Source organism: Vulpes vulpes, chromosome 12 (genome assembly GCF_048418805.1).
Source record: "Vulpes vulpes isolate BD-2025 chromosome 12, VulVul3, whole genome shotgun sequence".
Taxonomy (NCBI): Eukaryota; Metazoa; Chordata; class Mammalia; order Carnivora; family Canidae; genus Vulpes; species Vulpes vulpes.
Window position 1 is genome coordinate 73,059,855 of NC_132791.1, and position 27,936 is coordinate 73,087,790.

Genomic DNA, 27,936 nt, shown 5'->3' on the forward strand with positions numbered 1-27,936 from the left:
CTCTGTGCCAGGAACCAGGGACAAGGACTAGATACACTCTTTATTAGACTTCACCCCCAGGGAGTTTGGGCTGTCTGTGGTTAATGGGGGGGGGGGGGGACATGAGAGTCATTTTCCAGGACTCAGCCTGTGTTCTCTGATTCCAGATTCAGATTCTGCCTGGCCTGAAGCCTGGGGCCTGGTTAGAGTGTCCTCTTCTTGGGGGTCACTGAGAAGCCTCCTGCCTGGAATCCTGTGCCCTCCTCTCACTCATGATTTCAAAAACACACAAAATCAATGGCGATGGTGCCTTTCAGTTTTGCTTCCTGGCAATGCCTGTGTTTCTCAGAAAAGGAGCCCTCAGAACTTTCCTTTCACTTTCTGTTCCTAGATATTCAGAGCTCTGCAATGTGATGACTGCTCCTTTATTGGCTAGATTCCTGTGAGGGTGGAGCAGAGGCCAGGAATGCTTTAAGTCCTGCCAGCTCCTCACACACAGTTTAGACATTTCAAGTGTCTTTAATCTCTGCAGAGTGACCACACCAGCACACAGGACCTGTTCCAGTGCGAGGCCAGTCTGTGCAGAAGAGTGTTTCTGCCCTGGGCTGCAGGGAGCACTTCATTCAGGCTCTGCATTTTCTGCCCTGCCAGGGGACACATTCAGAGCTCAACTCTGACACCAGAAGTACCTTTTCTTTCAGGAGCTGGTAAGCAAGAAATCACTTTGGATAGAGTACAGATATAAACATAATATTATAGATCTGTAGGTGGAAGGGTGGAAGGGCCCCAATGCTTGATTTTTGGTGTTGTGCACTTGAGAGGCTGAGGGCAGGATGTCCGGTGGGTGACTGTAAGCCAGTTAGAAAATTTAACTAATGAGATATTTTCAGAGAGCAGTTCGAGAACAGGCTTTACTCCTGTGAACTGCAGAAGGATCATGTGAATGTCAGGGCTCTCAGTGCATAGGGGCTTTTCTCCAAGAGCTTCTGCCATCAGACATCCTACATCTCATGCCTAAATACCTTTCCCTGTGGAGACAATGTATATATTATGTGTTAAAAAACAAAATTCAACTAAAGATTTTAAAGGACTGATTTTTTGAATTTAATGGTTCATGAATTAGAAAACATCCTATATAGCAAACAGAAAAGTGCTTCATTGTTCTATAGGAAATGAAACGTTTTTAAGGTAGAGAAGAAGAGAGAAAGAAATATCATTAGAACAGGGTGCATTGTTTTACTCAAGATCACTCTCCTAAAGAGAAGGAAATGGGTCTATCTGCAAATCTAGTGCTGATTAGGCAATTCTTACATTGGCTGATTAAAGTGTACATTCCTGGAGGAGTGAATCTGTAGTTAGATTAGGTATTAGGTCTCAGTTTACTGAGTCGAGGCCTTAACTTAAGTGGCTCCTAAGGCCCTGTGACCCTGTGGCCCCGTGGTCCTTCTTTTTCACAATTCCCCTACTTTGATCAGACTCTCAGCTTAACTCAGAGATGTGATTAAAACATAGGATACTGATGCCACTTTCAGCTACTCTTCAATGGTTCTCACAGCTTTTTTTTTTTTTTTTTATCATTTGCATGGTATTCACATTCCATAATGTTTTTGCTTAATCTCTCCGATATTCACAGCTGATGACTTCGGGTTCACAACTTGGGTATCAGCCATCCTCTACATTCTTTTTATGATGTTCCAGTCTCAGGGAGACTAATTACTTGATGGTTAGCATCTGTGAAAACACATTTAAAACTTTTAAGAGCATGCAATGCACCTAGTGGATTATTATGATTTTTATAAACAGGATAATTATCAATGATTAGAGTGCACTTTGGAGCCATGATTCCCAAGACTCAAGTCCTCAAAATCAAATAAGTCAAAGAAAGACCCCATTGAAGGAGTCCTCTTTTTTTTTTTTTTTTTTTTAAATTTTATTTATTTATGATAGTCATACAGAGAGAAAGAGAGAGAGGCAGAGACACAGGCAGAGGGAGAAGCAGGCTCCATGCACCGGGAGCCTGATGTGGGAATCGATCCCGGGTCTCCAGGATCGCGCCCTGGGCCAAAGGCAGGCGCCAAACCGCTGCGCCACCCAGGGATCCCAGGAGTCCTCTTTTTAAACTAAGTGGCTTGCTCAGTGATTTTATGTAGTCGTATTTCAACTTCCCCCCGAAGTGTTAATCTGGATGCACCTGGTAAGGTTGGTCACAGTATAGACAGCTCTTGCTAAGCTAAAAAGATAATCAGAGCCTGTTTTATTGTCAAGACAATCTTTGGCCAGAGACTAAGCATTGTTGGGCATCTATTGTTTTAGGAATGGATTCTGCAATACCTTTTAGGAGTTACGAAAGGTTCTGGATTAAACAGTCATGTACATTTACTCTTAACTGGGGAAGTAGTGGCTCTGCAAGGGAAGCAAATTCTGAATCCTGAATGTACCACGGTTGGTCTATTTTCATTCATGTATGTAAATGAAGGGGATTCAACCAGTGAGATCTCTTAATTTGCTTAAGAAATGTTAGGGACAAGATTAGATTTTCTCTTAGCCTAAAATAAAAGGTTCTTTTAAATTCTGGAGTTTGACTCCTTTTTCTGAGCAATGGGTTCAGATGTACAGCTGAAGGCATTATATTTCCGGGACTATCCCAGAGTATAGGAAAAGAAAAGGAGAAAGGGTTTCACATTGGTTAAATTATGAAGACTTTATCTGTTGTCTTTGGTGAAAGCAGTCTGCCTCAATGTCAAGTTACTTATCTTCTGCATCAATTTGATTTAGAAGTCTCTAGCATCTGTACAGGACCAGATGTCAGGTAAAGCCTTCTTTAGCTGTGAGATGAGTACCCAAGACTCAATACCTTCTAGTTTTGTAACAATGCCAGGGGTTGGCAGCACTTGGTAAGATCCTCGTCAATGGGGTTCAAATGCTGTGTTCTTCTGATGACAGTTCCAGAATATGGAGTCACCAGGCTCTTGACTATGACAAACAGGATCCTTTGAATTGGAATCTGGGAAGAGTTCTTTAACCTGTTGATGACAGGCTTCAGTGAAAAACATTAGAGACTTTGCTATAGTTGGTCATGCTAGCACGAGACAACAAGGGATCAGCAGAAAGTTGTATATCACTGACATTAGTCTTCCAGTGACTATGTTGTGTGAAGTGAGTTTACATTACCCAAAGAGAGTAATGCAAACATTCAACAAGTCCAAAGGCAATACCTTAGGGGCAGGGAAGTCATGTGTTTTTGGCTAGTTTAAAAAATATAAGTTTAAGAGTCGCATTAGATCTCTCAAGCTTGCCTGATGATTGAAGGTGATAGGGCCAAACTTCCAAGAAGTTTGCAAGGTGTTTGTTTAGGCTCGTAAGATTTGTTCAATGAAACCGCTGTCAATTTACTGAAGATTGTGAAAGGTATATATAAGCTTCGTGGGAAACACAATTTAACAATTCCTTTGCCACCATGAGGGTATCAGCCTTTCAGCAGGAGAAAGCTTCAACTAATTGGGAACCACACATATATAAATAGAAGATATTGATAACACATACCTGGTGGCAATTGAATAAAGACGAGGAGTGGGTATTCAAAAGTCCCAAAAAGAGGCAGGGTGAGGCCTCTGGGGGTTAAAGTAATTTTTTCAGGATAATGAGCCTGACAAGTCAGAAATTGCTGGTAGACTGTTTTCACAATTTTATACAAATCTCCTCTCAAATGTCTAGTCATAGTTTTAATTATCTTAAATGAACTAACATGGGTGATGGGTTGGAAAAAAATGGGGTTTGACAGGGAGACAAGAAGAATTAAGTAGCTGTCTTATATTTCCTAAGTGCCTGTTTGTTCAACTTACAGCCATTGGTTACCCATCTTTTTTTCTCTGGGTCAGAAGCAGTGTTGCCCTGTTACCCTGACACCAGAATGACAAATATCTCGCAATGAGGAATCCGTTTTGCAGTAGTGGAATGGATATTATCCACATGTGCCACAATCTTTATAGATTCTTTTGGGGGCTGCTTTTGCGTGAATGTCAGCTGGAGCATTTTCCTGATATTCTGGGGTAGTTCTTTCAGTGTGAGCCTCAGTTTTGATGACAGCAATTGCAGAAGGTAGGAGAGTAATTACAAGTGATAACATTATACTAGGATATATCAAATTTCCAAGAATTTCACATAATTCCTGGAACACTTACATACCTATACAAATACAACATAAAAGACAGGATTTTTGTTTTCTTTTTTAAAAAAGATTTTATTTGTTTATTCATGAGAGACACAGAGAGAGATGCAGAGACATAAGGAGAGGGAGAAGTGAGTGCCTTGCAGGGAGCCTGATGTGGGACTCGATCCCAGAACTCTGGGATCACACCCTGAGCCAAAGACAGACGCTCCATTGCTCAACCACCCAGGAGTCCCAGGATTTTTGTTTTCTAGGAAGATCACTTAAATGGTAAGAGAAATTTTACCACCTGTTACTAAAAGTAGATCAAATGTTAGAAAAGCAGACAAACAAAATTTGTCCTTTTAACAAATAGGAAATGAGATTCTATTTTGCACCAGTTTATATTTGCATTAAATGTATTCATTCAAATGTTAGTCAGTCCTGATCATAAATAAAATTCCTTTCTAAGGATTCCTTTTTCACAATTTTTGTACAACTTTCTTTTGCCTAAAGAAAAAAGTACATCTCTGGGTCATGTATATTTTTTAACAAAAAGCAACGCTTTTTGTTTTTTTTTTTTGTTTTTGTTTTTAAAGTAGGCTCCATACCCAACATGGGGCTTAAACTCATGACCCTGAGAGATCAAGAGTCTCAGTCTCTTTGGACTAAAAGCCAGGTGTCCCAATTTCATTTTTTTTTTTTAACCAAAAACACATGCCCAACTTTACTTTCATTCAAAGATGTTTCTTTTTTCTATTTTTAGTTGCTTTGACCACATACATTAACTAGAGTTCCTAACCCTTAGAAACTTTAATTTCTAGGGAAAATTAAGTAGTAAGCAAGAGTTAACTCTCTGTTAGATTAGTGTTCTTTAGATTGGCAAGTTTACAAATACACGTCATAACTTCTAGAAACATGTCTTTTTATAGTACAACTGTCAATATAGCATACCAAGAAAGTTTGCCAACAGACCTGCATTTATCTTTAGTTTCTCAGGAATAAGCCAAAATTAGGTAAACATGATTAGCAATTAATATTTCATTATTTAATTTTATTTGTAAATGATCTAAATATTTACTGAATTTAACTTAAATCACTACTGATTCTAATTCAGTGAAACTTTCAAGTTTTAGTTTATTAAAAGGCTTTTGGAAATAATTTCAAATTAACCTCAAATTTTTAAAAATTTAATTTACATATATTTAATTTAATAGTTTTTAAAAATTGTGTTTAGATTACTCATAAAATGAGTCAAATTCAATTATTCTCCCAAGCTACTTTTTATTTTTATTTTATTAATTTTTACTGTTTTTTATTTTAACTCCAGTACAGTTAACATACAGTGTTATATTAGTTTCAGGTGTATGATATGATTTAACACTTCTTAATTACTCAGGGCTCATCATGATAAGGGAATGAAGTACTCTTAATCCCCTTCACCTATTTCACCTTTTCCTGACCCACCTCCCCTCTGGTATATCCATTAGATGTTCTCTATAGTTAAGAGTCGGTTCCTTGTTTTATTTCTCTTTTTTATTCCCTTTGTTAATTTGTTTTGTTTCTAAAATTCCACATATGAGTGAAATCATATATTTGTCTATCACTAACTGACTTATTTCCCTTAACATTATAGTCTCAGTTCTATCCATATCATAGCAAATAGCAAGATTTTGTTATTTTTAAAGAATATATATACATATATATACATATACATATATATACATACATATATATACATATATATTTCTTCTAGCATATATACATATACATATACATATACATATACATATACATATCTTCTTTACTCCTTCATCTATCAACAGACATTTGGGCTGTTTCCATAATTTGGCTGTTGTGAATAATACTGCTGTAAACATAGGTGGACACATATCTTTTTAAATTAATCTTTGTGTATTTCTTTGGGTAAACACCCAGTAGTCAAATTACTGGATTGTAGGGTAGTTCTACTTTTAACTTTTTGAGGAAACTCCATACTGTTTTCTACAGTGGCTGCACCAGTTTGCATTCCCACTAACAGTGCTTTTTTCTCCACATCTTCACCAATACCTGTTGTTTCTTGTGTTTTTTATTGTAGCCATTCTGTCAGCTGTGAGGAGATAACTCATTGTGATTTTCATTTGCATTTCCCTGCTGGTAAGTGATAATGAATATATTTTCATGTATCTGTTGGGCACTGTATGTCTTCCTGGAGAAATATCAATTCATATCTTCTGCCCATTCATGAATTGATTGTTTGTTTTTGGAGTGTTGAGTTTTATAAGTTCTTTATGTATTTTGGATACTAACCTTTTATTGGAAATATCATTTTCTAGTATCATTTCCCATTTAGTAGGTTGTCTTTTAGTTTTGTTGATTGTTTCCTTTGCTGTGAGAAGCTTTTTATTTGGATGAAGTCCCAATATTTTATTTTTGCTTTTTTTTTTTTTTTCCTTTTACCTCAGAAGTTGTATATGTAATGATATTGTTATGGCTGATGTCAGACATTACTGCCTATGTTTTCTTTTACAGGTTTTATGGTTTAACATTGCACACTTAGGTCCTTAATGCATTTTTAGTTTATTTTTGTGTATGGCATAAGAAAGTGGTCCACATTCATTCTTCTGCATGTTGCTGTCCAGTTTTCTGAATAGCATTTGTTGACGAGGCTGCCTTTTTTCCATTGGATATTCTTTCCTGCTTTTAGAATACTAATTGACCATATAATTGTGTGTTTGTTTCTGGGCTTTCTATTCTGTTCTACTGATCTGTGTATCTATTTTTGTGTCACTACCATACTGTTTTGATTACTACAGTTTTGTAATAGAATTTGAAATCAGGAATTAGGGATTTTCATTGGATGTAAAGTGAATTAATTCCCTATCAGTATTTTAAAAATATTTTATTTATTTATTTGAGAAAGAGGTAGTGAGAGAGAGCATAAGGGGGCTAGGAAGAGAGAGAAGCAGGCTCCCTGCCTAGCAGGGCTTCATCCCAGGACCCTGAGATCATGACCTGACCTGAAAGCAGACATTTAACTGATTGAGCCAACCAGGTGCCCCTCCCTATCAGTTTTTATCATCCTTTATCAATTTCACTGAATCATTAAATGTCAAGTCCCTAATTAACTGTGCAAAGTGATGTTCACAAGTTGGATGACTCTACCGGGACAGTGAAAGCACATGTAATTATGTTTTTGCATTAATTCAAGTTTTGGATAATTTTTAATAGTTTAATGGAAGTAATAATTGGTGCGTGATAGAAAATTTCATTTTCTTCCAAGCTTTGTGTTAAGACCATTGAGTGACCTCCTAAGCTTATTGTAATCACTGCTATATAAATTCTGTAATCAGAAAATTCCTTAAATCTTAGCCTGAGCTTTGAGCTGTACAATGAAAAATCAGAAATGTATTTATAGCATATATATTTAAAAACACAGTATATAAATAATTTTCTTCTGTAATCAGATATGTCTTGATGTCTGCATTGTAAGACTGTGGAATATATTTTTAATTTCCAAAATAGCAAAATTTATTAGCTGCATCAGACCCTATCTACCCTATTAGGATCTCCCAGGGGGAGCAAAAACACTACCCTATCCAAATTTCAGTTGAATTGATATGGCTTCTCGCATACTCTCCTTCATTACCTTGAAACTGGCCTTATTATAGTGACTTGTGTTATCAGTGATATTCTGGGAATTCTGAGGTTGGGGGTGAAAGCCTTGCAGCTTCCATATGGATCACCCACGTCGTGTTTCTGAGAGCTGTGCTCTGCCACGTGAGAGGTTTTGGAGAGGCCACAAATAGGTATCTCAGCTGGCAGTGATGGCAGAGTTTGCCTTCCAGCCATGCCAGCCTGGGCCCCATAAACATGAGTGAAGCGATCCTGGACCTTCTATACCAGGTATTTGCAACTAAACATCATGCACTGACTGCCATTGATGCTGCCTGGAGCAGCTCAGCCCTGTTTGAGTTACTGACCCACAGAATTATAGGATGTAGTGGCCTGTTCCTTGTTTTAACCAAGTTTTGAGTAGTTTGTTTTGCAGAAATAGGTTATTTAAGTAATTGTAGATACTAAGTAGGCTGTAGATGGTAAGGTCATGTGAAGATTAGAAAGTTACTATCCACTACCAGTTTATAACTGGAAGAGTCCTCTGAGGTTCAAGGACTTCCTCCTACTGGTCCAGGTTAAGGAGAAAAAAGAGAGACACTAAGTCCCATGAACTCAAGGCCTTAGAATCAAAAGTCCTTCAATAGAGAATGAGAACCAACAGCTGTTGCTCCCCCAAACATCTTCATTGGAAAAAAAGAGGAGTGGGCTAGAGCTCAGAATGGTGTAGGGAAACCATACTTTGTGGCCCTAGAGTGAAAGGAAGAGATTGTCCCATAAGTGTGATATTATTCACAAAGAGGATGTTATGAAAGCTCAACCTGGACCTGCCTGGCAGGCCTGGGAAATGTCATATTTTTTAAGCTTTATATTTATTCTAGGGAGTTCCCTTATTTTCCAAAGTTTGTACTGTTTTTCCCACCAATTCTCACATTTTATTTTTCCAAGATTTTTTTTTTGTTGTTGTTCTCTGAATGATTGCTATGTATAGCCTCTAAGTTTTGTGGACACTATTGTCAACCAGCTGCTATTTACTGAGAGGATACTATGTGCCAGGCAATGATTTCAGGGTAGGGATGAGTAATTTCTTATCTCTCTAACACCAATGAGAAGTTTTTTGCCTACTCCCTCATTTGCCTCTGATATCTCTGAGTTGCAACAGCCTTGCAGTCTGTGTTACTGCCATCACTGTTAGGGGATTTAATTAAAGACTGTGATCCTTGTCTGGCCTTTCCTACAGGTGCATACAAAGCTATTCCAAATAAATAGTGACACACACACACACACACACACACACACACACACAGATACTCCAGGGGAGAAGACAACAAAAAGACGATGAGGGAAGCTGGGAAGCAGGTGAATGAATGTCAAAGCATTCAGTTGACCTAAGAAAGCAAAACCCTAAGGTGACAAGGAGGCAGCCCCATTTTTTCCTCTGTGTCCCAGGCCACTGGAGTTACCCGAAGGCTATTCTGAGCTGAATTGTGTCCCTGCTCCTGCCCTAATTCCTTTGATAAATCCTAATCCCCAATACTTACAAAGTAAATATATATGAAGACAAGTCTTCAAAGAGGCAATGAGCTTAAAATGAGACTTTTAGGATGGGCCCTAATCCAATATGACTCCTTATGAGCAGAGGAAAGTGGGACACAGACAAGCAGGCACACAGGGGAAAGGCCATGTGAACAGAGGGAGAAGGTGGCTCTCTGTAAACCCAGGAGAGAGGCCTCAGAAACCACCCTGAAGACACCTTGATCGAGGACTCCTGGCCCCAGAGCTGAGAAAATCTTCTGTTGTTGAAGCCACCCAGACTGTGGGACTTTGTTATGGCAGCCTGAGCACACAGAGCTCTGGCAATAGAAATAATACTGACAAAAGCACCAGTGCCGGTGACTGGAGTTCAGGCTGAGGTGAACCCCTTTGCAAGAGTGAAACTAGCTAGTACTAGCAGTAGGTCTATTCAGGCATGCAAGCATTTCTGAAGCTATCTGAGGAATGAGGGAAGGAACTGTGGGTCTTGGTTCTGCTTGGAATGGAAAGGGGGCAGTTGTCATCACTCCATGCCCCCTTAGAGCTGACCTCAGGAAGGAGGCTGCTCTGCCTGAAGCAGGCCTCTGGCCTCAGAGACTTGAGAGGACATCTCATGTCAGTCCTTGGGGATGTGTATAGAACAACTGTAAAGGGTCACGTCCCTAAGGGCAGCTGAAGCCCTTGACTGAGTCCAGCCTGCTGTCAGCAGGTGTGCAAGTCTATACCTAGGTGAGCAGGGAAACTGTCCTCTTGTGCTTCCAGAAGTCACAGAAAACAAACAAACACACAAAGATCACTGATGCAGGAGGAGTCGGAGTGTCAAATACCACAATCCTCTAATCGTTTATTTTATGCCCGAGGAATGAGGTCCAGGGTAATGTAACTGTCCTGGTCAGTGGAGGAACTGAGCCAGAGTCTGGTGCTAGAGGAAAGAGAGTAAGAGGCAGCTGCTCTTGGGGTATCCAGGAGGCCTCTAGATTCTGCATTAATTGGTGGATTGATCACTGGGAGGAAATGGAAGGAGATAAGCTACATCTGAACTCCCATATCTCCTCCACAGTCAGGCTATCCCTCATTAACTAGGAATCTCTTTAATTAGAACTCCCGGGATACTCTTTAATTCTTTCATTGAAGTATTGTGGAAACACAATGTTGCAATAGTTTCAGGTGTACAACAAAAGGAATCCACAATTCTGTATATTCTGTTTTGCTCACCACAAGTGTACACCATATACCACTCCTACAGTCTCATTGACCATATTCCCTACAGCGTACCTTCTATTAGTACTGGGACAGCCTCTACTTGAGAGACACGTTCCTTCCCTGCACAGCAGAGCTTGCTTTGGGTAACCTCATTCTAAATCTTTTGCCTACATTTCTACTGTCTGCTTCTTCCCACTGGCCTCTGAGAATAACGAGGGCATGAAACACGTCCATTGGCACCATCTTCCCTAATAAGGGGATGCTGAGGGTTACAGTCACATGCTGGATTATGAAATGAATGCAAATATAGTGGTGGCAAAGGAAGTTCCACCCATCTTGCAACCAGACAGCCTGAATTTCCTAGTCTCCGATTGATGATACTAGAACCATAGTGTCAGCATTTGCTTTTGTGTGCTTCTTGAGTCATTTAAATTCCTTCTCAGATAGCATAGTCATTTTCTTATCACTGACTTCATGGGACTATTCACTGAATGTTTAAATATGAAAATGGCACTCAATGTGAAGTGATAGCACGTCTTTTGGGTTGTCACCTTTTTGATCTTCTCAAGTTGGAAGAAGGCAAAAGGCAGAAAGTATCTTCTATAGTCCATGAAACATCAAATCAGTGAAAGGAACCATAGTCAGGGAAATCCGCACTCACTGTGCTCCCAGGGGAAGGCCTGGACATGAACCCAGCCTTGGGCCTCAGGACTCAGAGCACACTCAGGGTCTCAGTGGGCCACTCTGGCTCTGTCACACACTGGACTCCAACCAGTGTTGTGTGGTGATGATGAAGGGATGATGGTAGAGCCTCTGTGGGAGATTGGGTGGAGGCTGGCCAGGAGCCTCTTGGGCCCATGCATCCAGGTAGCAGCTCCCCAGGACGGGCCATGGTGCTGGCAGGAAGAAAAGGAGAATTTTCAAAGTTTCAGTGACAAAGGAATGGGGGTCTGGCTCTTTGGAGTCCTCCTCAAACACTGCCAATCAGGGGCAGCCCGGGTGGCTCGGCGGTTTAGCACCACCTTCATCCCAGGGCGTGATCCTGGAGATCCGGGATCGAGTCCCACGTCCATTGCCTTGTGGGGGGGCCTGCTTCTCCCTCTGCCTGTGTCTCTGCCTCTCCCTGTGTGTTAGTGTGTGTCTCTCATAAATAAATTGGTGTTGGGCTTTTTACTGGCAACATGGCATGCTGGAAGGAAGGAGATCTTCAGAGTTCTAAGAGAAAATAATGCCATTTCCAGAATCTTATAGTCAGTTAAACTGTTTATTACAAGTGATCACAAAATGAAGGCATTAATTCAAAGCACAAAGACTCAGAAGGTTCACCTCCCAGAGAACCCTTTTTTTTTTTTCTCTTTTTGTTTGAGAATGGACTCAATGTAAATGACCAGGGAACAGGGAATCCAAGAAGCACCAGCATCACCAAAGTAATGGACAGATGTGAGTGAGGCTTGTGCTTCAGGCTGGGAAAGCAACTAGTCGAAGTGAGAATAGGGATTAGAGGTTTTCACAGGATACCTTCAGCGAGAACTGTAGCCTGCTCTTCTTCAGGAGAATGTTCACATTCTCCCCACTTTTCTCTGCCTCTCACTACTGTACATGGCTCTGTTTCCTTTTTTTCTTTCCTGCTTTTTTTCAAAAAATATTTTTTTATTTATTCATGAGAGACTCAGAGAGAGAGAGAGAGAGAGAGAGAGAGAGAGAAGCAGAGACATAGGCAGAGGAAGAAGCAGGCTCCTGGTGTGGAGCCCAATTCGGGACTTGATCCCAGGATCCCAGGATCATACCGTGACTCCAAGGTGGATGCTCAACAGCTGAGCCACCCAGGCATCCCTTGGACATTTCATGCTTGATGCCATGTTCCTCTCGTCATTCTAGGGAACAGGAATAAATGAAGCCATGAAAATAGGAAATACTCTGGAGGCCATCTTATATGTGCCTACCACTGACCTACAAGCAGGTCAAGATTGTGTTTTCCATTCCTTTTTGCCTTACCCCTGCTGGGATTCCCTGTGGCACTGAGGAAGATCTTTTATCAGAGGTTCTGATCACTTTGTTTTCTGGTTTGTCTCATTTGATGATGTATCTTCTTTTGTCTGAGTGGGTTTCTAGTTAGCTTTCTGTATGGTAAACTATGTGGTCTCTAATACCCCATGGACCTTGTAGTGGTCAGCCTACTTGGTCTTCAGTGGGACCTAGCTTTCTTCTTGGCTGAACTAAGGGATACTCCAGTTGGTATGGCCTCTCATATGACTTCATCATGATCACCCAGCAGAGGCTGACTAGGGTTGTGTTTACTCTATGAACTCTGCACCTACAGTCATTTTGATCTCTAAAACTCTTTGACGCTCATCTCAATTATCTCCTTCTTCCCTCATTCTCTGGGAATCTCCCAATGCAGGATAGTGCTCTATAACGGACTGTCTTTTGCCTCCTGACCTTTTCAAAGGAGAAACTTAACAAGATCAATTGGGAAAAGATGAGATGTAACTATTCCTGCAAGGCATCCATGTGAATGCAGGACTCCTGGCAGACTTCTCATTCCACTGGATGGACAATCTGAGTAGGACACTCACCTTTTGTGGAACTGTCTTTCAGTGTGACTTTATGGTGTCCCTTCTTAGCCATGAAGAGAAGGAATGATAATAATACCAAACATTTACAGAATTACATGACTGAACCTATTTTAACTGCTTTATGTGCTTTAACTCATTAAATTCTCACATTACCCAGATCTGGATGGATCCCTTAGGATGTAATATTATTACCACTATTTACTATTGGAAAACTAAGATAATTGAATGTCAGCTGACTTGCCCAAGGCCACATGGCAAGGGCATAAGGGAGCAAGGATTTAACCTTATGATTCTTTACTGCTCCACTACTCCTCTTTCAGTTTATTTTAATTCAATATTAACTTTACTCTCCATCTCAGTAAATATTTATGATGACCTCTGATAAGCCTTCCTCTTTAAGCAGAAGCCTGAAGATGCAGAAAAATAATACACATTGCTCCAATTCAGATACATCCACCAGATTCACATTGGACTGCATATTGGGGGAAATCTTCCCAGGTAAATGGAGTCAAGTGATGGAGTTAACGGGGAATGATGCAGGGAAGGAGGGATGCTCTTGTTAGGGCTGGATGATTCCCACAGTGGTGAGAATCAGATTATGATACTTCTGGTAGTGGAGAGTAAGGTTTCAAATTTTATCTGAAAAAGAAACTATTTTCATCATAAATACGCCTAGCAAGCAGAAAAATCTAGTCCTGGAGTTTGAAATGGTCCAATTAGGAGAATTTGCATAGTTACAATAGACTAAAACCAATCAAACAGGGCACCAGCCCCAGAGTGATTCTCATGCACTCCTGGGGAGCAGCCCAGCAGAGACCCTGATTGGGAGCTTTCTGTCACTACAATGAACAAGGGTGTCTGAGTTTCAGAGGTATTTCTTACCATACTACTAAGGGCTATTGTTTGTTGTTTGTGCACATTCAACTGTATCCACAGCTAGTTGTCAAGTTCATTTGAATGCTTGCATTTTTGACTCGCAGTTATTTCTACCCAGGTTGCAAATGTGTATCTGCATTGGAGAAATGGTCCCTATTGCTGGACACCAAATCCATCCTCTACAGATAGATTAATATTAGTGAGATGGGTTTTTCAAACATCATCTCCCCAGACTGGGTCCTTTTCAGCTTCATGCCCACTGATGATGCAGATGTTTATTATACTTTCCTAGAATAAATCAATATGTTTATTTTTTCCCTCACCTTTTCCCTATAGTGATAAAATGGGGAAAATGCAGAGCTTGGTCACATTGGTTTCAAACTCACAAAAATTCTTGATGCCTCAGATTTCTAGTCTGTTCTAAAGCTGATCCCTGCTTATGGCTCAAGATAATTCAGCATGACATGAGCTATATAGGATCGTGCATGGGAAATCCACTGATGAGTGTTTTTCATTCTGCTTCTTAGATCATGAAATCTAATTGACGCATTATAACAAGAGTTCCAAAAATTAATCCATTGGACTAGAAATAGTAGATCAAAATGGAGGGTAGGAAAATTGTTGGCAAAAATATTTCTTCAGGTGTATGCAAGTGTGAGAATGCATCACTTGCTCCCCGGGCTGATCTCAAATGACCTCTCCTCAACTTCTGGGCCAATGATCTGAGCTTCAATGTCCTACAGGCTCACACACACCCCAACACTTGCACGCTGCCCATTCCTGAAAGACCCTGCAAACTCTCATGGAGCTACCTTTGTCCCAGCCTGGCCTGACACTGTCACGTGGGCACAGTACTGCTTTAAAAGATCTTGAGAGGGTCCCATGTGCAGGGTTTTCTAGCACCAGGTCCAGGGCACAGGAACCAGATGAACAGGTAATGGGGGCCAGGGAGCTGTGGCTGGTGCTGCAGGGCCTCAGTCACCATCCCCCGTAGGGCATAGCACAGGTGCTCAGGTGAGTAAACATGTACAAAGTCCATGGTCGGGTCAGATATATCACAGAAATGGTCTGGAAGTGTGTAATTTTGTGCTCACCTCCCACAGCCACCTTGGGATGGGGGTGGGAGGTCATACCCTTCCCCAGCTCCTCCTTGCTTTCCAAAGGCTGTGGTGGAGCTGGCTTCAGCATTTCATTTTTTTTTACCTTTTTTTTTTTAAGTTTTATTTATTTATGATAGTCACACACACACAGAGAGAGAGAGAGAGAGAGAGAGAGAGAGGCAGAGACACAGGCAGAAGGAGAAGCAGGCTCCATGCACCGGGAGCCCGACGTGGGGTTCGATCCCGGGTCTCCAGGATCGCGCCCTGGGCCGAAGGCAGGCACCAAACCGCTGCGCCACCCAGGGATCCCTGGCTTCAGCATTTCAGATGACAGATTTAGGAAGAAAAGTTAATTTATCCATCAACCAGTAAGTGAAGGATATGCAATGGTACGTTGTGCTTCATTCATCTAACAGAAATGTGTCCCATACCTGCGGGCCACTAAGGGCACCAGGCAGAGCCTAGGGAATTATTTACTGTAAGTGCCAAGACCTGCATGTGTAACATGGGATTAAATATTACTTTCTTTCACCTTTTGAAAAGATAGTTTTTTTTTTTTCAATTGATCTAAAACACAAGAAGTCAAGGTGATACAGGTACTGTGGAGGTTGTGATGGAATTTAGACAACCCAGGAAAAGAATTCAAGGGCTCTAGCCTAGTTCTTATGTTCTGGTTGGCCAGGGCCCCAAGAATCGCTGATAAGGAGAACATCCAGTCTTCCCCATCTCATACTAGGGGCAAACTTACAGGCAACCAGAATACAGGGCATGCTCAAGGGCTGAAGAAAGCTCTTCATAAAACCAAGTCAGTGAGACTGGAACTCATCCAAAGGATTGTGTCCTTAGAGCCACAGTGGCAGCTGAGGCCTTCAGGAACTTTCACATCCCCCCAAAATAAGAACTCAGGCTATTTTGGAAACTGGTCAAGATAGGCTTTAAAGAAGGCTTTGAGCACAGATCAAGGGTGGGGGGCTAGTGTTAGGTATTCTCTCTTTATTTTTTTGTATATTTTTTACTGCAGTTTGATTGGCCAACATATACTGTAACACCCAGTGCTCATCCTGTCAAGTCCCCCTCAATGCCCATCACCCAGTCACCCCATACCCAGCCAACCTCCCCTTCCACTATCCCTTATTCGTATCCCAGAGTTCGGAGTCTCTAATGTTCTGTCACCCATTCTGAATTTTCCCACTCATTTTCTCTCCTTTCCCCCCCTAATTCCTTTTAATATTTTTATATTTCTTATATCAATTAAACCATATAATGTTTGTCCTTATCCAATTGACTTACTTCACTCAGCATAAACCCTCCAGTTCTATCCACGTTGAAGCAAATGGTGGGTATTCGTCATTTCTAATGGCTGAATAATATTCCATTATATATATATACCACATCTTCTTTAACAATTCATCTTTTGATGGACTTCGAGACTCCGCCCACCATTTGGCTATTGTGGAAATTGCTGCTATAAACATTGGGGTGCAGATGTCTCGGCTTTTCACTGCATCTGTATCTTTGGGGTAAATCCCCAGTAGAGCAACTGCTGGGGCAGTAGGGGGGCTCTAGTTTTAGCTCCTTGAGGAACCTCCACACAGTTTTCCATAGTGGCTGCACCAGTTCACAACCCACCAACAATGCAAGAGGGTTCCCCTTTCTCCACATCCTCTCCAACATTTGTTGTTTCCTATCTTGTTAATTTTCCCCATTCTTACTGGTGTGAGGTGGTATCTCATTGTGGTTTTGATTTGTATTTCCCTGATGGCCAGTGATGCAGAGCATTTTCTCATGTGCAGGTTGGCCATGTCCATGTCTTCCTCTGTGAGATTTCTGTTCATGTCTTTTGCCCATTTTATGATTGGATTCTTTGCTTCTTTGCTGTTGAGTTTAATAAGTTCTTCATAGATCTTGGATACTAGCCCTTTATCTGATATGTTATTGCAAATATCTTCTCCCATTCTGTAGGTTTTCTTTTAGTTTTATTGACTATTTATTTTGCTGTGCAGAAGCTTTTTATCTTGATGAAGCTCCAATAGTTCATTTTTGCTTTTGTTTCCCTTGCCTTCATAAATGTCTCTTGCAAGAAATTACTGTGGACAAGTTCAAAAAAGGGTGTTGCCTGTGTTCTCCTCTAGGATTTTCATGGCTTTTTGTCTTGCATTTAGATCTTTCATCCATTTTGACTTTATCTTTGTGTATGGTGCAAGAGAATGGTACAGTTTCATTCTTGTGCTGTCCAATTTTCCCAGCACCATTTAATGAAGAGACTATCCTTTTTTTCTAGTGGAATAATTCCTGTTTGTCAAACATTAGTAGACTATAGAGTTGAGGTCCATTTCTGGGTTCTCTATTCTGTTCCATTGATCTATGTGTCTGCTTTTGTGCCAGGACCACACTGTCTTGATGATCACAGCTTTGTAGTAGAACTTGAAATCCGACATTGTGATGCCCCTGGCTCTGGTTTCCTTTTTCAATATTTCCCTGGATATTTGGGGTCTTTTCTGATTCCACACAAATTTTAAGATGATTTGTTCCAACTCTCTGAAGAAAGTCCATGGTATTTTGATAGGGATTAGATTGAACGCATAAATTGCCCTGGGTAGCATACACATTTTCACGATGTTTATTCTTCCAATCCATGAGCATGGAATATTTTTCCATCTCTTTGTGTCTTCCTCAATTTCTTTCAGAAGTGTTCTGTAGTTTTGGGGGTATAGATCATGTATATCTTTGGTTAGGTTCATTCCTAGGTAACTTATGCTTTTGCATGCAAATGTAAATGGGATTGACTCCTTAATTTCTCTTTCTTCAGTCTCATTGTTAGTGTATAGAAATGCCACTGACTTCTGGGCATTGATTTTGTATCCTACCATATTGCTGAATTGTTGTATGGGTTCTAGCAATCTCAGGGTGGAATCCTTTGGGTTTTCTACATAGAGTATCATGTCATCGGCGAAGAGGGAGAGTTTGACTTCTTTGCCAATTTGAATGCCTTTTATTTCTTTTTGTTGTCTGACTTCTGAATCTAGGACTTCTAGTACTATGTTGAATAGCAGTGGAGAGAGTGGACATTCTGTCGTGTTCTAGATCTTAGGGGAAATACTTTCAGTGTTTCCCCATTGAGAATGATATTTGCTGTAGGCTTTTCATAGATAGTGTTTAAGATGTTGAGGAATGTTCTCCTTATCCTTACACTCTGAAGAGTTTTGATCAGGAATGGATGCTGTATTTTGTCAAATAGATGCATTCTCTGCATCTGTTGAGAGGATCATATGGCTGTTTTTCTTCTCTTGTTGATGTGATCTATCATGTTGATTGTTTTATGAGTGTTGAACCAACACTTGCATCCTAGGGACAAATCCCACGTGGTCATGGTGAATAATCTTTTTTTTTTTTTTTTTTGAGTGAATAATCTTTTTAAAGTACTGTTGGATCCTATTGGCTAGTATCTTGTTGAGAATTTTTGCACTTGTGTTCATCAGGGATATTGGTCTTTTTGGTGACCAATTTGTCTGGTTTTGGAATCAAGGTGATACTGGCCTCATAAAACGGGTTTGGAAGTATTCCTGCCCCTTTTATCTTTCGGGCAGTTTTAGTAGAATATTGTTTCTTTTTTAAAAGTTTGATAGATGGCAGCCTGGGTCCTTTAGCGGTTTAGCACCACCTTCAGCCCAGGCCGTGATCCTGGAGACCCGGGATTGAGTCCCTCCCTGCATGTAGCCTGCCTCTCCCTCTGCCTGTGTCTCTGCCTCTGTGTGTGTGTCTCTCATGAATAAATAAATAAAATCTTTTTTAAAAAGTTTGATAGAATTCCCCTGGGAAGCCATCTGGCTCTGGACTTTTGTGTCTTGGGAGGTTTTTGATGACTGCTTCAATTTCCTCCCTGGTTATCGGCCTGTTCAGGTTTTCTACTTCTTCCTGTTCCAGTTTTGGTAATTTGTGGTTTTCCAGAAATGCATCCATTTCTTCTAGATTGCCTAATTTATTGGTATATAGCATGCTCATAATATGTTTTTAAAATCATTTGTATTTCCTTGGTTAAATTGTGATCTCTCCTTTCTCATTCATGCTTTTATTAATTTGAGTCTTTTCTCTTTTGTTTTTAATAAGGCTGGCTAATGGTTTATCTATCTTATTAATTCTTTCAAATAACCAACTCCTGGTTCTGTTGATCTGTTCTGCTGTTCCTCTGGTCTCTATTTCATTGAGTTCTGCTTGAATCGTTATTAACTCTCTTCCTCCTTGTGGTGTAGGTTTTATTTGCTCTTCTTTCTCCAGTTCCTTTGGGTGCGAGGTTAGCTTGTGTATTTGAGGTTTTTTTTCCATTTTGTTGAGGGAGGCTTGTATTGCGATGTATTTCCCTCTTAGGACTGCTTTTGCTGTATCCCAAAGATTTAAATGGTTGTATCTTAATTTTCATTAGTTTCCATGAATCTTTTACTTCTCTAATTTTCTGGTTGACAGAGTCATCTTTCAGTGGGATGCTCTTTAACCTCCACGTGTTTGAGTATATTCCAAATTTCTTTTTGTGATTGAGTTCTATTTTCAAAGCACTGTGGTCTGAAAATACACGGAGAGAATCCCAATCTTCTGGTATCAGTTGAGACCTGATTTGTGACCCTTATGTCATTTATTCTGAACAAAGTTTCATGTGCACTTGAGAAGAATGTGTATTCAGTTGTGTTGGATGCAAAGTTCTGTATATATCTGTGAAATCCATCTGGTCCAGTGTATCATTCAAGGCCCTTGTTTCCTTGGTGATGTTGTGCTCAGAAGATCTGTCATTTGCAGAAAGTGCCGTGTTGAAGTCTCCTACTATTAGTGTATTATTATTAAAATATGTCTTTACTTTGGTTATTAATTGATATACTTGGCAGCTCCCACATTAGGGGCATGAATATTCATGATTGTTAGGTCTTCTTGTTGGATAGATCCTTTAAGTATGATATAGTGTCCCTGTTCATCTCTTACTACAGTCTTTGGGATCAACTTTATCTGATATGAGGATGGCTACCCTAGCTTTCTTTTGAGGACCATTTGAATGGTAAATGGTTCTCCAACCTTTCATTTTCATGCTGTAGTGTCCTTAGGTCTAAAATGTAGACAACCGGGATCCCTGGGTGGCGCAGCGGTTTGGCGCCTGCCTTTGGCCCGGGGCGCGATCCTGGAGACCCGGGATCGAGTCCCACGTCGGGCTCCCGGTGCATGGAGCCTGCTTCTCCCTCTGCCTGTGTCTCTGCCTCTCTCTCTCTCTCTGTAGGACTATCATAAATAAATAATAATAATAAAAAATTATTAAAATGTAGACAACCAATAGATGGGTCTTGCTTTTTTTATCCAGTCCAAAACCCTGCTTCTTTTGATGGGATCATTTATCCCATTCAAGTTCAGAGTAACTATTGAAAGATATGAATTTAGTGTCATTGTAATACTACTCAGTCCCTGTTTTTGTGGATTATCTATTTGTGCTTCCTCTTTCTTTTCCAGGGTCCCCCATATTATTTCTTGCAGATCTGGTTTGGTGGTCACATATTCTTTCAGTTTCTGCCTATCTTGGAAGCTCTTTATCTCTCCTTCTATTCTGAATGAGAGCCTTTCTGGATGTAGTATTTGCGGCTGCATATTCTTCTCATTTAGTACCTTGAATATATCCTTCCAGCCCTTTCTGGCCTGCCAGGTGTCTGTGGAGAGATCTTCTGTTAATATTATATTTCTCCCTATATGAGTTGAGAATCTCTTGTCTCTTTCTGCTTTGAGGATTTTCTCTTTATCTTTGGAATTTGCAAGTTTCACTATTAAATGTCATGGGATTGAATGGTTTTTATTGATTTTGGGGGTGACCTCTCTATTTCGTGGATCTGAATGCCTATTTCTTTCTCTAAATTAGGGAGGTGCTCAGTATGATTTGTTGAAATATGCTTTCTGGCCCTCTCTCCCATGCAGCGCTCTCTGGAACCCCAATTATATGTAGATTTTTTTTCTTCTGAGGCTATCATTTATTTTCCTTAACCTTTCCTCATGGTCTTTTAACTGTTTTTCTCTTTTTTCCTCAGCTTCCTTCCTTGATATCAACTTGTCTTCTATGTCACTCACTCTTTCTTCTACCTCATTAGCCCTCATTTTTAGGACCTCCAGTTTGGATTGCATCTAATTTAATTGTTTTTTAAATTTTGGGCTGATTAGATCTAAATTCTACAGTCATGAGGTCTCTTGAATCCTTTATGATTTTTTCTAGAGCCACCAGTAGCTTTGTAATTGTGCTTCTGAATTGGTTTTCTGACATCTAATTACAATCCATATTCTCTAACTCTGTGGCAGAGAGTACTGTTTCTGCTTCTTTCTTTTGTGGTGAGTTCTTCCTTCTAGTCATTTTGTGTAGTGCACAGTGGCTGTATGAGTGGGCTGAGTCAAGAATATCCTCCATGACCTCAGTAAATTTCACCCTAGATGATACTGACGAGGTCAGAGACCAGAAATTGCAAAGAAAGATCATAATGAAATAAAACAAATGGACCACTAAAGTGAAAAAAAAATTTTAAAACAAAGTAGTAAAAATTAAAAGGCCAAGAATCCCAAAGAGGAAGAAAAATGAAAAGAAAAAAGGAAGAGAAAAAAGTAAAGAGGGAAAAAAAGGAGAAGAAAAAAAGGGAGGGGTTGGGAGATGGTGGTGGTGACAACATTGTAGTGGAGGGAGAATGTAGTCCACCTGAGGGGTCCCAGTTGGTGAATCTCTTGGTTCTGAGTATATTAAGTTCTGTATGTTAGAATATGCTGAGTCCCAAATTGATATATACCAGAAATACCCGTAGAAAGCCCCAACATTGACTACCAAAACATAAATGAGATAAAAGGGGGGGGCAAATGGGAATGAAGAGAGAATATAATCTCACAGAGTGAACCAGCATGGTATACCACTTGGTTCTGGGTGCGTGCTGGTCATGTTTTAGAAGGTATTAACTTCTGCCACTGTAGAACAAAATGACACAGGGAAAACACGAAAGAAAAGAAAACAAAAAAACCCATCTCATATATCTCCCAAAAATAAGTTGGGTATTTTGAAGAGAATCTAGACATGGAAAATATACCTAAGACCTGTAATTGTACAAGTATGAAAGTCTAAAAGGAAGAAACTTAAAAATGAGGAGGTGGTAAAATATTGTAGTTAAGGTGGAAAAAGAGAAAAACATTGGAAATTTATAGTCTGATATAAAAACGAGTTGTAGTGGAAAAAGGAAAGAAAAAAGGAGGGGTACCCTCTGGTTCTATTTATGGTAAATCCCTGGAACTTTCCAGCATTGCTTGGTCAAGAACTTCTTCTTCCCCTGTTCTTCCAGCTGGTGTTCTGGAGGAAGAGTCTGCTGTGCTGATTCTCAGGTATCTGTGCCTGGGGTGATACCCTATCCCCTGCCTGGTGCAGGGCTCTGCGGAGCCCTGAGGCCTGTGTTCCCTGGTGGCCCTGCCTCTCCCAGGCACAGGGTGAAATGAGGAGGAAAAACAACAATGACGGCGGCCTGATTTCCAGCTCTGGAGTCAGCTCCCCACTAGTTAACTAATGTAGTCTCCCAGTCCATGCTGGCCTAGATGCCCCCAGGTTGGTGCAGGTGTGCTGATCCGCACAGCTTGCAAGGCGCCCAGCGGCAGGAGAGTTTTCACTGTCCTGTGCCCTCCCCGCCTCCACCTGTCCCGGGGGAAGTGCAGGATTGTGGGCTTTGTCTGCTTGGCGCCCCGGGATCTAGGCCCTGTGCTGCTGGAATCATGCCTCTGGGGCCTGAGGCTCCTGAAGGCATCATGATGCAGACACCTGTGTCTGGAGCCACCTGCCTAACCAACCGGCTTTTCCCAGATGCCCTGCCTCGTGCGCGCTCCAGCTCTTTACGGAGATTGGCCCATGGTTTGTGGTGAGCTCTCCCGGGGTGCACTTCCTCTATTAGTGAGTCCGTGAAACTGGAGGCTTCACTGCCCCTCCCGCTATTCTGCCCGATTTCCCTGCTAAGTGCTTTTGCATCCCGGAAGAATCCGGTGCAGATTTTTTAAAGTTCCTGCTTCTTCAGGCGGGGCTTTCCTGTCCTGGGGGCTCTCACTGCCAGCTTTAGCCTAGCTCCTCCTGGTGCACCCCCCCCACTTGATTCTTTTTTATTTTTTTCCACCTTCCTACCTTGCTCAAAGTGAAAACCCTTCTCTCTGTAGCATTACAGCTGTTCTCTCTTTAAATCTCAGGTCGAATTTGTAGGTGTTCAGGATGGTATGAAGGCTAGGTAAGTTGGTGGGGCCAGGTGAGTTGAGGACCCCTTCTCCTCTGCCATCTTGCCCCATGCCCAGTCTTAGGTATTCTCATTCCAGAATGTTTCTTCAGCCTGAGGCAGCCAAGAGCTCTGTCTTTCTTGCTTGTATCCAGGTTTGCCCTGTGTGCTCTGAGACTCACTGCACTGGTACTGAGGCAAAACTGACCAAGAACAGCAGTACCAGCAGTGTGTTGGTGTGAGACTTAGAGTAAGTAGGTTAGGCAAGCAGTGTGGGCACTCTTGAAGATCGTTATTGCCATTTGCTGAAGATCATTATTGCTGAGGGGTGGGGAATGGGAATGGCACCAGCCAGCTCTTTTGTCCCCAGGGAGGGGTCTCCTTGCTTGTTGCTCTCAGGGAAACACTCTCAGAAGAGCTAATAATCTCCCCCGTGTGTCCCAGGAGTTTTTCAGATTTCTTTTTTTATGTTGTCTGTCTCTGGTTTGTTTGTCTGCCTTCTCTCCGGAGCAGCAGAGTGTACTCTCGGCTCTATCCCAGCCAACCCTGTTGACATTTAAAACTCCAAACTTTAGGGATGTTTTGTGGCTAGGAGCCTGTGCTGGTCTTCTGGGGAGGGTCTTTTCTCACAGGGACTGATGGAGGCAGATTTGTTGGAGATGGGCAATCATGACAGTGTGCAGGGGCAAGGTGACTATGCAGCCAGTGTTAGGGAGAAACCACTCTGAGCAAGTGGCTCTGCATCTATCCTGAGGGGTGAGGAAGGAAAATGGGGTCTATTCACTCTTTGGTACCCTAGAGGCATCTCTGTGAACTCTACCTCTCATAGATGCACTCCAAGAAGAGTGAACAATCTCTCCTTCACATGCCTTAGGCCTTCCTCAGATCACACCATCTAACCCCAGGTTGTCTGCCTGCCTTCTCTCCAGGAATAGGGCAGTGCCCTCAGGTCTCTAACCCAGGGAAGACTATCAACTTTTGAAAGTCCAGTCTTCATGTCCCACTGGTTGCAAAAACTCATGAAAATAAGCCCCTCTCATTTTTCTAGCATATGGCTTTGGGGAAGTGTTCTCCTTTCTCTCTTGCCTTTCTCCATGACCAGGACCGCCTTCTCTCTGCAGCACCCATGATCCAGCACCCATGATCCTTGAGGGAGGAGGCCAGCTTAGGGTCCTTCTACAAAGCCACCATCTTAGCTCCCCCTTCCCCAGTACTTCACTTATAACTGAAACCTTGTACTTTTTGACCACTTATTCCAATTCACCCTCCTCTCACCCTCTGCATCTGCCTCTCCATGAGCCTGACTCTTTTTCTATAAATTTATGTCATTTTAGTTTTAGATTCCACATACCAGTTAGATCATGCAGTATTTGTCTCTGTCTGTCTGATTTATTTTACTTGGCACAATACTTTCAGGGTACATCCATTTCATTACAAATGATAGAATTTCCTCATTTTCTATGGTTGAATAATATGTTTAATTTTTGACAACCTATTGAACAGTTTTCCAGAGGCTTGCTGTTTCTTTTTTTTTTTAAGGTTTTATTTTTAACTAATCTCCACACCCAACATGGGGCTCAAACTCACAGCTGCAAGATTAAGAGTCTCGCCTTCTACTAACTGTTCCAGCCAGGTGCCCCAAGGCTTTCTGTTTCTAATCTAAGTGCTGTTGCAGTGAGTTGGGATCTGATACCCTCAGTTTGGTATAACAAATCTGATGATCCTCTGCCACCCTGTGCACTTGGTCTTCCTAACTCCCCTGCCTTTCCTATTTCTGCAGGTCACTCCACTGATCAGAGACATGACACAGCCCAACCAGTCCCTTCACATCCCGTTATCTACATCCTTCACCTCTATTGTTCCATACAATATGGGATGGACAGTCTTACCTAAGGCAACTGCCACAAACATTGAAAAGGCATTGGGAGATGGGAAGTTGCTAGAGGTGGTCTCTATAATTAGGGAGACCCTAGAGACAGTATCCCGTTCCCCAGTGAGCATTGCAGTGACTGGGGATTCTGGCAATGGCATGTCCTCATTCGTCAACGCACTGCGGGAAATTGGGCATGATGAGAAGGACTCAGCTCCCACCGGGGTGGTAAGGACCACCCAGGTTCCCACTTGCTACTCTTCCTCCCATTTTCCCTACATGGAACTATGGGATCTACCTGGAACAGGGACAGGCACCCAAAGCTTGGAGAACTATCTGGAGAAGATACATTTTAGCCAGTATGACCTTTTCATCATCATTGCATCTGAACAGTTCAGCATGAATCTTGTGAAGCTTGTCAAAGCCATCCAAGGACAGGGGAAAAGGTTCTACATTGTCTGGACCAAGCTGGACAGGGACCTCAGCACACGTGTCCTTCCAGAGGAACAAGTCCTGCAGAATATACGGGAGAATATCCAGGAAACTCTCCAGAAAGTAGGAGTGTGTGAACCCATCATATTCCTGGTCTCCAGCTTTGAGCCCTTATTGCATGACTTCCCAGAGCTTAGGGACACCTTGAACAGGGACATTTCTGATATCAGATACTGTGGTCCCCTAGAGAACCTGTCTGACACCTGTGAAAAGATCATTAATGACAAAGTGACTTCTTTTCAGGAGCAAATAGGCTCAAAGACTTTCCAGGACATCCTGGGCATCCAGGATGAAGATGATCTGGGGCAGTGTCTGATTGCCTACCACTCGTTCTTTGGTGTGGATGATAAGTCTCTCCAGCAGATGGCCCAGAGTATGGGGAAACCCATGGAGGAGTACAGGGCCATTATGAAGTCTCGGGATCTGCACACTGTCCTCACCGGGGACTGGGCATTATCTTGCATGAATTGTAAAACAGCATCTTACTTATATTCGATTCTGAGCTATATCCCCTTCTTAGGTGATACTGTTATCAACTACCTGAGAGTGTGGAAACACAGACACTTCCTTGAAATAGTTGCCAAGGACACCAGAAGCATTGTGAAGAAAATCCTGACAGACTCCATCATCTGAAGAGTTGACATCATCAGACTCCTTCTGGAGGGAAGTCAGGACATCTGGGGTCCTCTCCTCACACTGTATCCTTTCTGAATTCTCAGTCAAGCTCATTATTTCCACTTTCATTGGTTCTAAGTTCCTCAAGGCAAATGAACTGACTTGTTCATTTTGAACCCATGCCAGGAAACGCTAAAATATGTTCTACTTCTTGTCACTTATTAAACAAGCTGGATTCAAAGGTGAAAGAATTTACTCTGTGACAGTTTCATTCTGACATTCCCTTATCACTTAACATGAACATCCTTTCTCCAAGCCCTCTTGGTTCCCCATGTCCCTTCAGTTCTCACCTCTCAGTCCATGGACTCACAAAGACATGCCCAGATGCAGAGGGGAGAACATCCTTTGGGATTTTTCTTTTGGGGAAATATGATGGAGTATGTGTTCAGCTATTCTTTGAAAAGTATCCAAGGCTGAGAGCCAAGATCAGTCTGGTATCCTGCAAAGCTCTGTCCTAATACTTTTCCCCAGCAATTGCACAAAACACTTATATACAGAAAAGGATACAGGAAATGGACACAATGGCCACAGTTACTGGGATTGGAAAACTGTTGAATGCATAAGCAAAACTGACTATTGTAAGTAGTAACACTGCCTCCCACACACACCTTCCAAGAATTCATGCCCTTCACATGCACATGCCCATGGTGGGCCTGTAATAAGAAGTAGTACCTGTTAGATAATATGTCTTATGAATAAATATTTGTCAACTTAAAGTTACCTGCTATGTTGTGTTCTTTGCCAAATTATTTCCTATGTTGGTCAAAGGAAACTAAATTTGGTCATCAGCATTGAGGAAAATAATCCATTTCTAATGATCTTACTATTTATACAATTATCCCAGCCTATAGAGACACTAAGGAAATTCCCCTATTGGAAATCACTTCAGACCTTAGTTCTAGATTTTCCCCATACTGTGTATATATATATTTTTTAAACTGTTTTTTTTTTATAACCGACTTTTTACAATGACATTTGAAACCTCACTCTCCACACCAAAAGTAACATAATCTGGTTCCCACTTTGGAATCATTGATTCTTCACAAGAGAAAATCTCCCTTCCTGCATCATCCACCATCAACCCCTTGACCTTACTTTATTTACCTAGAAGGATTACACACAGAAAGGAATCTAATCAGAATTTGATGGACATGTTGGAACTACACCACTGGGTAAAATTTTGGCCATTAAATCTTTGGAACTGAAAGCAGAAGATGATTAAAGAAAACTTGGACAAAAGAAAGAAGGGAATGAAGAAGTGGCACAGTGTGATTTTATCATACGAAAATAAGATAATCTGCCATTCCCTTTTTCTAGATGACTGTCCTTAGTAACGATGACATTACTGCTAAAAATCATTTCTCGCTGAAGGTATCCTGTGAAAACCTCTAATCCCTATTCTCACTTCAACTAGTTGCTTTCCCAGCCTGAAGCACAAGCCTCACTCACATCCATCCTTTACTTTGGTGGTGCTGGTGCTTCTTGGATTCCCTGTTCCCTGGTCATTTACATTGAGTCCATTCTCATAAAGAGAAAAAAAAAAGGGTTCTCTGGGAGGTGAACCTTCTGAGTCTTTGTGCTTTGAATTAATGCCTTCATTTTGTGATCACTTGTAATAAACAGTTTAACTGGC

General features: G+C 41.4%; 1 protein-coding gene across 4 annotated transcripts; it reads left to right on the forward strand.

Moving 5' to 3' along the window:
* Window positions 1–368: 368 nt before the first annotated feature.
* Window positions 369–27,936, forward strand: LOC112912683 (immunity-related GTPase family M protein-like). 4 transcript variants are annotated; one of them, XM_072728843.1, is made up of 7 exons: window positions 471–686; window positions 6,225–6,283; window positions 13,457–13,551; window positions 22,361–22,400; window positions 22,870–22,924; window positions 23,244–23,281; window positions 25,047–27,936. In XM_072728843.1, exon 7 carries the CDS (start codon window positions 25,068–25,070, stop codon window positions 26,259–26,261), a length of 1,194 nt encoding a protein of 397 aa, XP_072584944.1. In that variant the 5' UTR covers window positions 471–686; window positions 6,225–6,283; window positions 13,457–13,551; window positions 22,361–22,400; window positions 22,870–22,924; window positions 23,244–23,281; window positions 25,047–25,067; the 3' UTR covers window positions 26,262–27,936. The 4 variants fall into 4 exon arrangements, with proteins under 4 accessions (XP_025845113.1, XP_072584944.1, XP_072584945.1 ...); XM_072728844.1 differs by lacking the exon at window positions 13,457–13,551; XM_072728842.1 differs by lacking the exons at window positions 13,457–13,551; window positions 22,870–22,924.

Coding starts and splice junctions, on each gene's coding strand:
- LOC112912683 (XM_025989328.2), top strand. CDS start 25,068: ATGACACAGCCCAACCAGTCCCTTCACATCCCGTTATCTACATCCTTC.